Genomic DNA, 12,596 nt, shown 5'->3' with positions numbered 1-12,596 from the left:
GAAGAGGATCAAGCCAACGTAGTTCAAAACGAACTCTCCTAATTAAAACCTAACAATCCAAAAGATTTAAGGTTTTTAATGTTTTTGACATTTTTAAAGTTTTCAATGTTTTTGACATTTTTAAAGTTTTCAAATATTTTTGGATTTTAAAATATTCCAATGCTTTTGGATTCTTAAATGTTTTCACCCCTTCAAGGGAACATGCAGGCATAACCACAAACTAGGGCAAAGCCCTAAATCAAACGGGAAAACCCCGAACAAACAACAAGCGTCTCAAAGAGACGAACCACAACACGCAAAGAAGTGTCCCAAGGACAGAGAAAATGAATCTAAGATCTCAAACAAGCAAAGCTCTAATAAGACTGAGTTAGTCTCTAATCAAAGAAGAACGACGACAACACTAAGGAGAAACTCCCAACTAATGACACTATCGAAAGCGAGGGTAAATGAGTCAAAGACTTTCTAAAAAAATACCAACAAAAACTGAATGAGTCAAAAACTCTTTAATAAAACTCCTAAAAGGACAAATGAGTCAAGGACTCTCTAATAAAAGCACCTAAAAGACGAACGAGTCAAAGACTCTAACAATGACATCCAAAGGACGAGTGAGTCAACGACTCTCCAATAAAAAAACACTAAAGAAGATAAATGAGCCAAAGGCTCTCTAATACTACAACTTAAAGGAGGAATGAGTCAAAGACTCTCTAAAATGAGCTGCTCTAATATAAGGCTGGGTAAGCCTTCTAAAAAATGGAAACCCTCTACATGAGACAAGGCTTGTCTCCAAATAGGGGCTCCATCAATGAGGCAAGGCATGCCTCCTATGGATATCTCTATAATGCGGCAGAGGTAAATTCCCTAAGGGGTAGGCTGTAAATGAGGCTCGGCTCCAAAGGAGCATGGCCTAATGAGACATAGCATGTCTCCTAGTAGGGGACTAATTTCTATCGGTGTCTAAAAGACTATTAAAGTCTACTATACAAAGGGAGGGGAGCTCTATTTGGACTGAGCAAGTCCCCTAAGGATGGGCTTAGGCTAGCAGCTTCATCGCCTTTGCAACAATATGAGGAATAAGATACTCCAAAGATTTAACAAGTCTTCTAATAAATGGAACAAGAATTCTTCTTGAAGGAGAAAAACCGACACTCTTCTCTCTTGTCTCTCGACTATACAAACCCGAACAAATTCACACTTCCTCTCAAAACGATCGGATAACCTCTAAAGGAACAAAATATACGGCATCTTAGTAAATGCGATGAACTTCCACTTATCAAATGATATAAAGTCTAAGTGATTTAAACATTTCCTTAATGCACAGGTTAACGAGGTTCTCATAACCATATTCCAACATGAATAACCCTAACCTGTCTTTTCCTTTAGCGGGATCTGCTGAAATCGTTCCCAATTATAAGTAACACCAAAGGATAAATGCAGAAGATAGTCTAAGTAGAATCAATAAAATCAACAAGATGCCACTTGAACTGCTCAAACCCAAAGCAGGAGAGATCTAAACACCATCTTCATTCGACTATTTCACTAAGGTTCGCTGGGTCATTCCATGAATAAAGGGTATAATTCTTGATGATCTAAACTTGCTATACACATTTGGCAGGGTCGCATTTCTCAATGATCCTAATGCAATGGATCCACACCATCTAATGATTAAAGCATAATAGGCTTCTTCTTTCGTTTTTTAAGATGGCATAAACACCAAGGATAAGAATTAGGTAAACCACATCAAAGGTGAAGAACAAATCCATTAATTTCAATCTCGAAATCAAATCACAGAGAGGAAATCAACAATTATAAAAGAACTAGATTTAAAACTCTATGAAAAGAATATGCTGAAGGAAAATTGCAGCCGAACTATCAAAGCTCATCTTCTTAGTCAATATAAATCTCATAATGGAATGGGAATTTAAGGAATTTTTAGGAAAAACGAAAAAACACAAACAAAACAGAACCAATTCACCAATCTTATTAGCAACTTGATGATATGAAAAGCATGGATTAATATTAACAAATTGCAGACCCTAATCCATTGTAATAGACATAACCTCAATTTGATCCATAAATTGAAATAAAGGGAAGGAGATTACCCGGGTAAGATGCTGATCTGAGCTTCCTTTTCCTTTCTTCCCTCATTTTTTAAGCCTCTGAATGGAACAAATGCAGGACAGACGACAATCGGAGCAAGTGATTTGATTGGTTAAAATAGCTACAGATCTCTCTCTCCTGTTTCAAATTAGGGAAAACCTAATCGAAACAAATCCTTAAATTTCATATCCTAGATCTGAGGGTTCCCTCTTTGATTACCTCCATCTCTCAGACTCTCTCTATCCCAGATCTAGTGGTGAAAGAAAATAGGAACCGAGTCCAAAATTGAAGAAGAGAATAATGGAGTGATGGTGAGGGTTTGCCGATTGGCCGGAGCTCCGGTCAAGCCGCCGGAGAAGAAGATCAACACTTCCTCTCTGAATCTGTCCAGATCTAAGGTTTCATGGATAGGGTTTGAGGAAAAAGAAGTTCGGTTAGGGTTTGTATAAAAAAAATCCAGATCTGATGAGATTTGAAAAACAAAGAAAACTAAGAGTAAATCTAAAAAAAAAATGTGCAGATCTCTGGTTTAGAGATGGAAGAAATGGAATAGAGAAAGAGATCTCAGATCTGAGCTTGCTGGAGATGGCAATCTGACCGGAATTCCGTCGGAATCTCACCGGAGAAGACGATCTCTCTCTCTCTCTCTCTCTCTCTCTCTCTCTCTCTCTCTCTCTCTCTCTCTCTCTCTCTCTCACAACTTCCAATCGGAAGTAGGATCTCCGGCAAACGGTCGGAGAAGACGATCGGTGGAGGAGAGAAATGAAAAAAAAAAGAAAAAGAAAAACCCAAGTCCCCTCTGCTCTCGCGCTCTCTCTGCGAAAAATCCCCGAATCCCCTTTTTTCTTTCGATCTTTTTTTTTATATATACACATATGGAGGCAATTGATATTGGCACCCTTCTTTTTGATAGGCGCACGGAAAATGATGGGCGCGCCAATCGGGCTCAAGCTCAAACGGGATTATGCAACCCCCTTTATATATAAAAAATGATATATTTGCCTACATTTTCCCGCGGTCAACCCCCTTTTCTGATGTATTCACTCCCCTTTTTTGTCTACATTGCGCACATTCTCTCCGCTCGTTCACTGAGCAAACGCGTTCGGATCTCGACGAAATTTTACGGAGACCTATGGGAGACCTTAGCTACCCCAAGGTTCAATTTGGGACTCCAGCTCACTGATTTGACGAGGCTTCGCACAAGCAACGCGAACCCTGGTCCAGTCAAAATGGGGTGTCTACAAGAAGAAATACATTTATAATGTTTGATCTACCTAGGATTTACCTGGTAGAATAGTGATCAGTAGTGTTTGGTTGATAATCTCATGAGAGTAATGGGAAGGGATGGCAATACTAATGTATAGAAAGAGAGGGAGAAGATAGAAAGAAATAAAAAGGAAAAAACGAAATTCTACTTGACAAATTTTTCCTTTTTTGATAAGGATGGCATAGAAGGTATAAGTAGGAAACATGGGTGCCACATCACTAGACGAGCATTAATTAGCATTGAATCGTGTCAAGTAGTCTTTAGAGATTGTGGTGCTAATTTGGCTACCAGACACCATAAAAGTTAACAAAAAAGCATTTTCCTACTTGGGACATCCTTGAGGATGCTGAGCTTGTGGCAACCAAATAGAGCCAAGGGTCTATTTGAACGCGGGCAAAGTTGTGGGAAATGGAAAATGTGATGTCTCCGATAAGAGAAAGAAGGCGTGTAAAATTGAGAACAGATTTTTTTTTGTTCCCATGGCTATTTTGAGGCATGAAGAAATGGAAAGTAGAGAGTAGGGAGTATGATAGAGGAAGATGAGCGAGAGAAAGCTGCTCAAAAAGTGAGAGAGAGAGAGAGAGAGAGAGAGAGAGAGAGAGTTTCTCTTAAAAGTAAGAGAAAATTTTACTTTCTCACATTTTCCTCCGAAAGGGTCTATTTAGTTGCTCTACTTCGTGTGGAAAGGAAAAGAAAAAGGCCACCTTTTATGTAGGAAAGTAAAAAAATGGTTGTTTTGTTGTATATATCTGTAAATCAACCGGTCCTACATGGAATCCGTCGCCGCACACGTGTCATCCCACTTTCTGCAATAAAAAATCCTTCAAATATCAACAGATTTTCAAAAAATCCCATTGGAATATGCTTTATTGAGTTACGGAAAATAGAACTAAAAATTCAAGAGTACTTTTTTTTCTCTCTCAAGCGTTTTATCTAACCCTGACATCTTCTCTTTTCTCGAGCTACCTCTTCGTCTCCCTCCTCCCTTCGTTGGATGGCAAGATTTTGATGAGAAAATGCGGATAAGCTTCATCCTCTCTCTCTCTCACCTACACACACACACACTCTCTCTCTCTCTCTATCTCTGTGGACGTTTTTTTTAATCCATCTCTCTCTCTCTCTCTCTCACCATTTTTCCTTCATTTTATCAAAGGGCTGAAACCCATTTTTGCAAATAGCCAAATTTATCAAAGGACAGAAACTCATTTCTGCAAAAAAGATGAGACCCGAAACCCATTTCAACAAAAGTGGGTTCATTCCATTTTTGCATTTGATGAAGAAGCTCTAAAACCCATTTATGCAAAAAAACGCAAAAACCAATTTATTGTTTTCTTTGTTTACTCTGTCTTTTTCGTATCCAATATATGGGTTTCATCTATTTTTTGTCGATTTTAAGCCCCTTCCCATTTCCTTCGGATTGACTGGTGTTGGTGTTTTGCCTAATTAATGCTACATCATGACTCGACTTTCAACGAGGATGACCGACGGGGGCGGAGCCACATATAGCCTAAGGGGGGCCACGGCCCCCAATGAGTTGCAAAATCCGTTTTATACACTAAGTCACAAATATAGTTTCACCGGCGTTTAGAAGCGCCGCTAAAGCTAAAAGTACATTTACCGGCGTTCAAAACTAAGTCACAAAAATAGTTTTACTGGCGTTCAGGAACACCGCTAAAGATAAAAGTACATTTACCAAGAACGCCGATAATAGTAATCCCCCCAGACCAATGTAGACGAACTACAAATTAGCCCCCCCCCCCCCCCCCCCCCCCCCCCGCCAAGCTTAAATTCCTGGCTCCACCCCTGATGACCAAGGCTGCCGATGCAGTTAAAAATACGAGGAAGTGCAAAGGGCGACACCAGTGCTACCATGAGTAATGTTCACAATTTTTGGTTTCATTTTTCTAGTTTTACTATTTACTTTTAAAATTATTGGATGACCATGTGTCAGTAGAGCCATAGGTGGGCCCGAGAGGGGATAAACTTTGTGTTACGTGAATTTAGTAAACTTTTTCGATACTTTTTGTCCAATTGAACACCATATTACAGCTATTTTCATTTCTTTTTCGTGACAACTTGATGCACACTATTACTGCTTTTGTATCATTTTTCTTTTCCATTTGCCATGTTATTTCCATTTCCTTTCCGGTTTCTTTCCAGTTGAGTGGTGCAACTGAACGGACCCTTAAATTGGAGAAGAAATTTTATTTTCCAAATGTAATGCCACATGGGCCGACCGATGGTAGACACTGAAATTGTCATTTTCGAGATTTTACTTTCCCACATATCTAAACACATCAATGAACAATGTTCTATTGAAAAAAAATAAAATTTGGCAGCCTAAATGCATCCTATGATGTAATACGAGTCAGGCCGAAACTAGAATGGGCCACTGGCTCAACAATCCAAACTATTCATTTTTTAGGCCTTGATATTGATGGGTCGTAGAGCAAAATCTCCCCAAACCGTGCTTGCTCAATATTGTTATCCAATTAGTGAACTTTGGTTTAAAAAACACTTGCATCCACTGGAATTTTGAGAGAAAAGTAAAGTCAACTCCTTGTTTGATTGCAAACATTGCATTGAAATTCCAACCAACATATTTCTGACAAAATTATTGTTCTTTGCCATGTGGAATTCATTTGATCTTCTTCTCACTTTTAAACCAAATTTTATAAAAAATAAATAATTGTTAGTGTATCTTCAAAATAAAATAGCTTTTGAAAAGTGTTTTCAAAGAAAAATGCCTTTGCTTTGTAAAAGTGGTTGTTTTTACTAAAGAGAGTAAAGTAACTTTGAAAAGATAGTCCCACATCGGTTAAGCAAAAAGTAAGAGGGGGGTTTATATAGCTTTTACCACATCTCTTTATTACTTTATGCACAATGGGTTTTACCCATTAGGTGGACCCACGGGACGGTGAAAGTGACATCCCGCTTCCCTCTCTTTTCTTGTCTATTTCCCCATCTCCGCATGGCATTTTTTTATAATTCCCCGTCTCCACATGACATTTCCCCACGCTCCGCTCTCTAAAAATTGTCAGCTAGCAAAACTGCGGGGTACTTTAGTAATTTCAAACATAGAGCAGCCTTGTGTATAAATTATAATCAACTCCATGACCAAAGCTAGGGTTTCTTTTACAAAGAGGGATTAGGGTTTTCAGCTCTCTCATTCCATCTGGTCGCAGCTCGTGCCGCTGCTCTGAAAAGCTCCATCGTCTTCGACAATGGCGGTTGGGTCGGTCTTTCTCTGTATAATCTCTTCTTTTTCTTCTTCTTCTTTTTTCTCACAGCTATTGAACTACTCTCTTTCATTCTCAGGAAGAACAAAAGGATTTCCAAGGGGAAAAAGGGAGGAAAGAAGAAGGCGTGAGTAGAAGCCCTAAATATGCATTTATTTTTATTTATTATCTTTCTACCTTTTTTTTTTCATGTCGATCTCTTGGCTTTGATTTCGATTTTCAGTGTCGATCCTTTCGCTAAGAAGGATTGGTATGATATCAAGGCTCCGTCGATCTTCAGCGTCCGGAATGTTGGAAAAACCCTAGTTACTAGGACTCAGGGTACTAAGGTCCGTGATTTTCTATGTATCTCTTTGTTTTGTTTACTGTATTTTGTTGATATCTGATTTTGACTTTGCATTTACATTGACGTTTACATGTACATTTGTGTTCTATTATTATGTAATTAGGGACGTACTGTTTCGAGTTGCTTATAATGGGAATATGATGAATTGATTTTGGTGATGGAATTGCTGATGTTGTCTTTCTGTAATTTTGGAGTTTTTATTTTTTTATTTTTGTTTTCCTTCTCCATTTTCACTTGTAACTAGGTATCCTGAACTTTGGGTTTGAGCCAGGGCTGAGGGAAAAGAGGAAACTGATAAAAAATTGAATCTGAGAAATTATAAACAAAAATAAAGCAATTACATCCATGTCATCTGATTCTGGCAACGTTCTTTCGAGTTTCAACAACCCAGTGACAGGAAGTAATGTTTCCTAGATTTGATGAATTCTTTAGCTAATGTTGATATCTAGTTTTTCCCTTGGATGGTACATTTGCAATATGATCTAGGTATATCATGGGAAAATAAAGATACATAGGTCATGGGAAAAGTAGTGGGGAAAATACATGTAGTGTGTTTATTGGTGGAAGGAACAAGGCATGTTTACTGGTAGAGGCAAGATGGGTCCGCATGAAGACATGAAATATATGGGTCTCTTTGCTTGCACTAATAAGAGGCTGCACTTGTTGGCTATGAGTCATTGCTTGCACTAATAAGAGGCTGCACTTGGTGGAAGAAGCCCAGCTAGAGGGGCTTCGGTCAGTGTCTTGTTGTTGAAAATGATGCGCCATTTTCTTGTTTTTCAGGGTTAAGTGGCAGGCGTCATCAATAGTGGGGGAAGTATGACGATTTTATATTTGTAATCGTAGCTTGTTGATGTATTGAGCTATACTCGACTTGCCATCTTCAAGCAAGCCATTATGGACGGTCAAAAGATGGAACTTCGCTGTTTATTCCCCTCAAGGAATGAGTCCCTTGCTTGAGGCTGCGTAGCCTCTTGCAAAGGGTGACCCTAAAATCAGAGGGTAGATGTTTGTTTTTCATCTTCTCATTCGTATTGACCCAACTACTAATCTTGACCTTTTCTCCTTGAGTTTTCCTGGTTTGGACTCGTTTCTACCATACAAGGGCTGCTCCCTTAAGTTTCATGGTAACAAATTGAACCTTTTTATCCTCCGGGAGATCTTTTCACTCAAAAGAAGTGGTCGATGCTGTTGGTCTATCCAAGGAATTTGTTAAGATCGAGGCGACCCTTAAAATCCCCAGCATCGGCTCGGATTCGATAGTCCCTAGATCTCTCTGAGGCTCACGCCATCCTATCCTCCTGTAGTCGGGGTCCATCATTGTATCGCCTCGACTGTCCCTCTAAGAGTTGTCAATATCTAAATCCTTGGTGCCGAAATCGCCTGGTGTGAGTGGGAGGGTAGGCCTATGTGGTACTGTGTGCCCTGGAGTAGGAGTGCAACTTAGGTTGGGTCGGGTTGAGGCCAACCTGCACCCAACTCGAGGAACCATCTCTCAACCCGAACCAACCCCGATCCGAGTTCCAACCCAACGAGGTTCTACCCGACCCGAACCGAGGAACCCTTTTTTCCGACCCGACCCGACCCGAGTTCCAACCCCACCCAACCTGAGTTTCTAAGCTTACTAAAAACAAAAACAAAAACGCTAGTTTTCACTCGGGTCGGGTTGCCCATGCCCTCAGCCCAAACCCAACCCGAACTCAACCCAGGTTAGGTAAACCCAACACTAACCCGACCCCGACCCCAAAAGACACCCAACCATACAAACTCCGGGATAGCGGACACCTAAATAGAGATGGAGATAATCCTATATGTCAAAACAGAATCCTAAATAAGACACTCTAGACAACGGAAACATCAACATCAAGTGACTGACCTAGACAAATCCTATGACCAAAACTTAGGGCTTTCCCTCTGTCTTTGCCTCTTTTTATATAAAGGATTTAAGTGATGCCTGGTGGGCCTTCTCTCTTGGCCTCTGGGATATAGCCAATACCCACACATAATAGCACAAGGAAAGCTAATCACTTAAGGATAGAACGGTCTAGTTAGGAAAGAAAGGTATCGGGCATGTAGCTCAATGGTTGAGGCTTTGTTTCTCATCCTTGAGGTCTAAGGCTCGATCCCAGCTTTCCTACCAAAAAAAAAAGTTACGGATGAAACATGGTGAAGTGGTGTGGGTCCTAGATGATGTGGACGACCCCCGCATCTTTGCTCCAAAATAGCAACATAATAAAATAGAAAGTCTTAGATACAAAAATAGAAACTAGATAAATAGAAAACTCTAAAGATTGCTGCTAATCAATGCTGGATCACATCATATGGGAGGGAAGAGAATTTTGGGCATTAGTGTGAAAATGGCAAATGAGCACGGTAGTCGCTGAAGACAAGGCAACATATAATTGCTCCCAAAAAGGAAAGGAGGGAGTGGGGCCTTAGTTGGTAGGGGAGAATTTTTAGAATTACCATTAGGCTGAAAATGACAAAATAGCATGGTAGTTGCTAATAGGCAAGAAAACATATAATAGCTTCCAAAAAGGAAATGCGTAGTTTTTGGAGATATTAGGTTTCGGAACACTCTTTGCTCATTTCACTGTTACACACATTCAATTGTCAAAGCACTTGTTTCTCTCTATTTGATGCCATTCGCTATTTAAATTTTGACCAAACTTAGCTAAATTTGTTTCTAAGTTGTACTTGTTTACTTATGACAGATTGCTTCTGAAGGTCTCAAACACCGAGTGTTTGAGTGTTCCTTAGCGGACCTTCAGGCTGATGAGGATCAGTCATACAGGAAGATCAGATTGAGAGCAGAGGATGTCCAAGGAAGGAACGTCCTCACCAACTTCTGGGTATTCCTTAAATTTAAATTTTCCTATTCTTCCCTGATCTTATTTTTCACATAAATTTTACTAATCCAATTGGGTTATGCAGGGAATGGACTTCACAACAGACAAGTTAAGATCACTTGTCCGTAAGTGGCAGACTCTGATTGAGGCACATGTAGATGTGAAGACAACGGACAGCTATGGTCTGAGAATGTTTTGCATTGGATTCACCAAGAGGCGCCCTAACCAAGTTAAGCGAACCTGCTATGCACAATCTAGCCAAATCAGACAGGTGAATACGAAGCCATGATTCACTGTTCGGCATTTTGATTATGTATTTTTGTGCAACATCACGAGTGATTTGGATTATATATTACGTTCGATTTGGTTACTGATTATTTGACATATTTGTTATCATTCAAATTTAAATCCAATACATGTTTGTTATACACCTAAAACTCAGTTTTGGATGGTGCTGTCAGATCCGTCGGAAGATGAGGGAAATCATGGTCAACCAGGCAACATCTTGTGACCTGAAGGAGCTGGTGCAGAAGTTCATTCCTGAGGTGATTGGAAAGGAGATCGAGAAGGCAACATCAAGTATCTATCCTCTGCAGAATGTTTTCATTCGGAAGGTCAAGATTCTCAAAGCACCCAAGTTTGATCTTGGAAAGCTGATGGAGGCATGTTCCCATTTCCCCTCACCTTTACAATCTCTCTCACTCTATTTAATTCTCCTTTTCCTTTCAGATTATGAAAACTGTGTGGCTACCTGCACCAGAACTAAAACTTGGTCCATGAAGCCTCAAATGCTGAAATATGCCTTACCAATTATAACAGTCGCAATCTTTGGTTTTTTACCAATCACTGAATTGACAGGAATGAAGAGAACATGTTGAGTATTATTGATTCGTGGTTTTCTTGCAGGGATGAGCATTGCCATGATATGGGTGTTGTATGCACACATGCACACAATTTTGAAAAAAAATTGGTTCATGGTCTTCTTGCACCTACCCAGATGTTTACTCAAATGAATTTTTTAGCAATCCGATGAGTATTTTTAGGATCTATAAACACCATACTGATGTGTTTTCTTCTACCAGCATTTACACCTGCATTAGTATTTTTAATCAAATTCTCAAGAAGCCTTTTTTTTTAACTTCTTCAGAGATCTCTCTAGGCAAGATCTTTACTACTCATTTATGTATGACACAGCTGTTGTTGGTGTTCATATAGACTCTGAAGCTTAACTGTTATACAATTGAGGTTTCTGTTGATGCTTGATGGATATGCAAAAGGAATAAAAGTAAAAAAAAGGAAAGAAAAGTACTAAATAAGAAAGGTGCACTTCTTCCTAGGACAGAAGGCTGTAAGGACAACTATGCAAACAAAAAAAAAATTTGATACATGTTTACACATAATAGTAGAAAATAATGAACAATCAAATCATGTTTTCCGTCAAATGAAGTGCCCTTGTTATATGGATTATGCCAGCTGGACAGTCCCTGCTTATTTGTATTCTGAGTTGTTCTTTTGGTGCTGTGTTTTGTAGGTTCATGGCGATTACTCTGAAGATGTTGGAGTAAAGGTGGACAGGCCAGCTGAGGAGACAGTGCCAGAGGCCGAAGTTGAACTAGTCGGCGCCTAAGGGAGATGAAGTGCTTTGTTTTACCTTCAATTTTCATGAAGAGTTTGTGTTAACATTGCTATATTAAAACAGTAATTTTGGGGATGATGAGAATATTCTCATATAGCTTACATTTTCTAGTTACCTTCTCTCTTTGTTAAGTCTATCTTTGTTTTCTTTCCTCTGGACAATGCTTTGGCTTTTAACCACTGTTTTTGTGCCTCTCATCCAAAGTTTTGTTCTGCTTATTGAATGTAAGGTAAATACATTGAAGAGGAAAGAACAGGTATATAAACGAACAAGTCGAAGGAGTTGCATAACTTTTATAGACCTGGGCCATGGGAGCAGTGAACCTTAGGCTCCCTGTTTGGGCCAGTTTGTAGGGTCCAGTCAGTAAGTCATTCCTCGCGTTATATCCAAGCCTAAATACCTAATGTCCGGTTCAATTGGACCTTTCGGTTGGGCTTTTTGATGATGCTTAGCTGACCGGGTTTGTGTTCTCAACCATTCTGCTACTGATTTCAACTCACACGGAGTCATTTGTAGGTAATGGCGTGCTCTCTGGGCCAGCGAATGTAGAAGTGAGGATGGTTGTGGTTTTGTGCTTTCCCCTGGACAACACAGGCCCATCGAGAATGCTACCATGTATATCTATAGGCAGATTATGCTAACCATTTGCGAGTCCAAAACCAATTATTGGACTCAAAATTATACGTAAATTTGAGTCAAATAATTGATTTTGGACCCAAATCGGTTGGCATAATCTCAATCGAATGGGGGCCTAAGGTTTCAAGGCTCCCAGATCTTTGTTGGAAGGTGCTTTGTATGACAATCGTGAGATTCAATACTGGGTAAAAGCCCACTTATGTTTCTAAAAAAGGAAGAATATATTAAGGATGCAAACAATTACCCAATTTCCTTTTTAAGGATCGTCCAATCATTATATGGCAGTGCCAATAGTGGTAGACTAATTTTTTTTGAATATATATTTTTTGTTTTAAATCTCCCATACCGTTTCCAATATGATCGGAATTGGATAGTGATTCCGATTTCGGATTCTGGCAATCCAAACCAACGCATGTCATTTACTATCAGAATAAAAAATTTATCGATTTTTAAAAATTAAATTATGGGCACTGATATTTGCACTAACTCATCTTCTCTTTTACTATTTAAACCACAGTCAAACTTT

General features: G+C 39.4%; 1 protein-coding gene across 1 annotated transcript; it reads left to right on the top strand.

Moving 5' to 3' along the window:
* The first annotated feature begins 6,452 nt into the window (after positions 1–6,452).
* Positions 6,453–11,631, top strand: LOC143880618 (small ribosomal subunit protein eS1-like). Its single transcript, XM_077383606.1, has 7 exons — positions 6,453–6,599; positions 6,683–6,730; positions 6,827–6,932; positions 9,664–9,801; positions 9,884–10,069; positions 10,260–10,460; positions 11,330–11,631. Exons 1-7 carry the CDS (start codon positions 6,589–6,591, stop codon positions 11,423–11,425), a joined length of 786 nt encoding a protein of 261 aa, XP_077239721.1. The 5' UTR covers positions 6,453–6,588; the 3' UTR covers positions 11,426–11,631.
* Positions 11,632–12,596: the final 965 nt, after the last annotated feature.

This window comes from Tasmannia lanceolata, unplaced genomic scaffold (assembly GCF_043159265.1).
Source record: "Tasmannia lanceolata isolate RefF3 unplaced genomic scaffold, GAP_Taslan_0.1 ptg000002l, whole genome shotgun sequence".
NCBI classification, from domain to species: Eukaryota; Viridiplantae; Streptophyta; class Magnoliopsida; order Canellales; family Winteraceae; genus Tasmannia; species Tasmannia lanceolata.
This window is presented reverse-complemented; position numbering and strand designations above follow the sequence as displayed.

Excerpts from the sequence above, each read along its gene's own strand:
- LOC143880618 (XM_077383606.1), top strand. Across the intron at positions 6,933-9,663 it reads CTAGGACTCAGGGTACTAAG|ATTGCTTCTGAAGGTCTCAA; the intron begins GTCCGTGATTTT and ends TACTTATGACAG. Across the intron at positions 10,070-10,259 it reads AATCTAGCCAAATCAGACAG|ATCCGTCGGAAGATGAGGGA; the intron begins GTGAATACGAAG and ends TGGTGCTGTCAG.